The sequence below is a fragment of the Triticum aestivum genome, chromosome 3B, assembly GCF_018294505.1.
Source record: "Triticum aestivum cultivar Chinese Spring chromosome 3B, IWGSC CS RefSeq v2.1, whole genome shotgun sequence".
NCBI lineage: Eukaryota > Viridiplantae > Streptophyta > Magnoliopsida > Poales > Poaceae > Triticum > Triticum aestivum.
Genome location: NC_057801.1, coordinates 493339925 through 493341456, shown reverse-complemented (window position 1 = coordinate 493341456; position 1532 = coordinate 493339925). Strand labels below are relative to the sequence as shown.

At 49.6% G+C, this 1532-nt stretch overlaps 1 protein-coding gene across 1 annotated transcript in view; it reads left to right on the top strand.

The window, feature by feature from the left end:
* Nucleotides 1-1214: 1214 nt before the first annotated feature.
* LOC100127070 (katanin p60 ATPase-containing subunit A1) overlaps nt 1215-1532 on the top strand; it is a 6351-nt gene continuing 6033 nt past the window's right edge. The window contains exon 1 of the mRNA XM_044493799.1: nt 1215-1532. Within this exon, the coding sequence (XP_044349734.1) occupies nt 1414-1532 (119 nt within the window). The 5' untranslated portion in view covers nt 1215-1413.

Here is a 1532-nt window from a genome sequence, read left to right as displayed (position 1 = left end):
GTTGTCGACATCGAGCTTATCCCTTCAAATTTTCTGCCGACCCATAACTGAACCATTGTGCTTCGCCTTTTTATTGATGTGCATAGCTAGGATCATTGCAAGGTCCTCCTCCTCTTTAATATCAAATTCTTCTTCGAAAGAATCATATGACCAACTCATCTACAATATTGAATTTAAACTATTCTATAAAAACTACAAACAACATGCACCAAATTAATGTAAAAAATGTGAAGTTGAAGCAATACATGCCTTGCAAGCATTTTGTCGAACACCTTGTGGACGTCGAGCGGCAGTGGGCGGCCGGGTGCTGTTCGTCAGACGAATGGCGCGCACGAGGGGCGGCGGCGACTAGAGGGAGGTGAAGGAACCAACGGCGGCGCGGGGATAGTCCGGGGAAGCACCGTCGGGTCACCGGAGCAAATGAGGAGGTGCGGGCGGCGGCGCCAGCGCCTGGATATGGCGGTAGGTGGAAATCGCGGAGTGTGCACTCGAGTGTGCAGCGCGCGGGAGCGGGCGAAGGAAATAAGAAAAAAGGGTATGTTGCTACTCTTTTGAAAGAAAAAAATAGGAATTCTCGAAGTAATGTCTAAACCCAAGGATTTCACGCACGCAATAAGCGGCGCACGATGCCGTTTCGCTCCGCGCGTGGAACCACTTAGGCCGTGCGCGCTTTTTTGTGCCTCCGCTGGAGCACCCGGAACGGCTACGTGCATGCAAAAAATGCTATTCTTCCAGCGTGATGCTAATATGGCGCGCGTGTTGGAGATGCTCTAAGGCCTTCTTTGGTTGATAGGGTAAGAAAATCATAAGAGTAGGAAAATCATAGAAAATGAGATGACATGCATTTTAAATCATATGAGTAGGAATAGGAAAAGAGACGTTCTTAATTCGCATCATAGGATTTTTTTCACCGAGTCTAGACTAATATTTATTTTCCTATGAAACATGGAGGATAGGAAGAATTTCTTGATAGGAATAGAATTATATTCCTATAAACCAAAGGGCACTAAAGGAACTTTTCTTGTAGAAGTTTTATTTTATGAAATTTCTACAAAATTCCTCCACACCAAAGGAGGCCTTAGGAGTGTTTTGGGACGGAGGGAGTGGTGTTTTGAGAACCGGAGCCGATTCCCGTCAAAAGAGAAAGAAAAATAGAACGGCAGCCGATTAGTATCTCGCTGACAGTGGGCCACAGACGCGTCGGCAAGCTGAGCGAGCGAGTCTCCATCCTCCCCACCCAGGTCTCGGACGCCAACAGACAGCCACCGCAGCCCTCTCGTCTGAATCCCCAAATTCGAATCAGACGATACATGTAGCTCTCTTCTTCTTCCCAATCCATCCACCCGCGCGCCTCTTCCTACCCCGCGCGTGCTCTGTCGAATCTGTAGCCCCGTATCTAGGCGGGCGGCGGAAATGGCGAACCCCCTAGCCGGGCTGCAGGACCACCTCAAGCACGCGCGCGACTACGCGCTCGAGGGCCTCTACGACACCTCCATCATCTTCTTCGACGGCGCCATCGCGCAGATCAACAA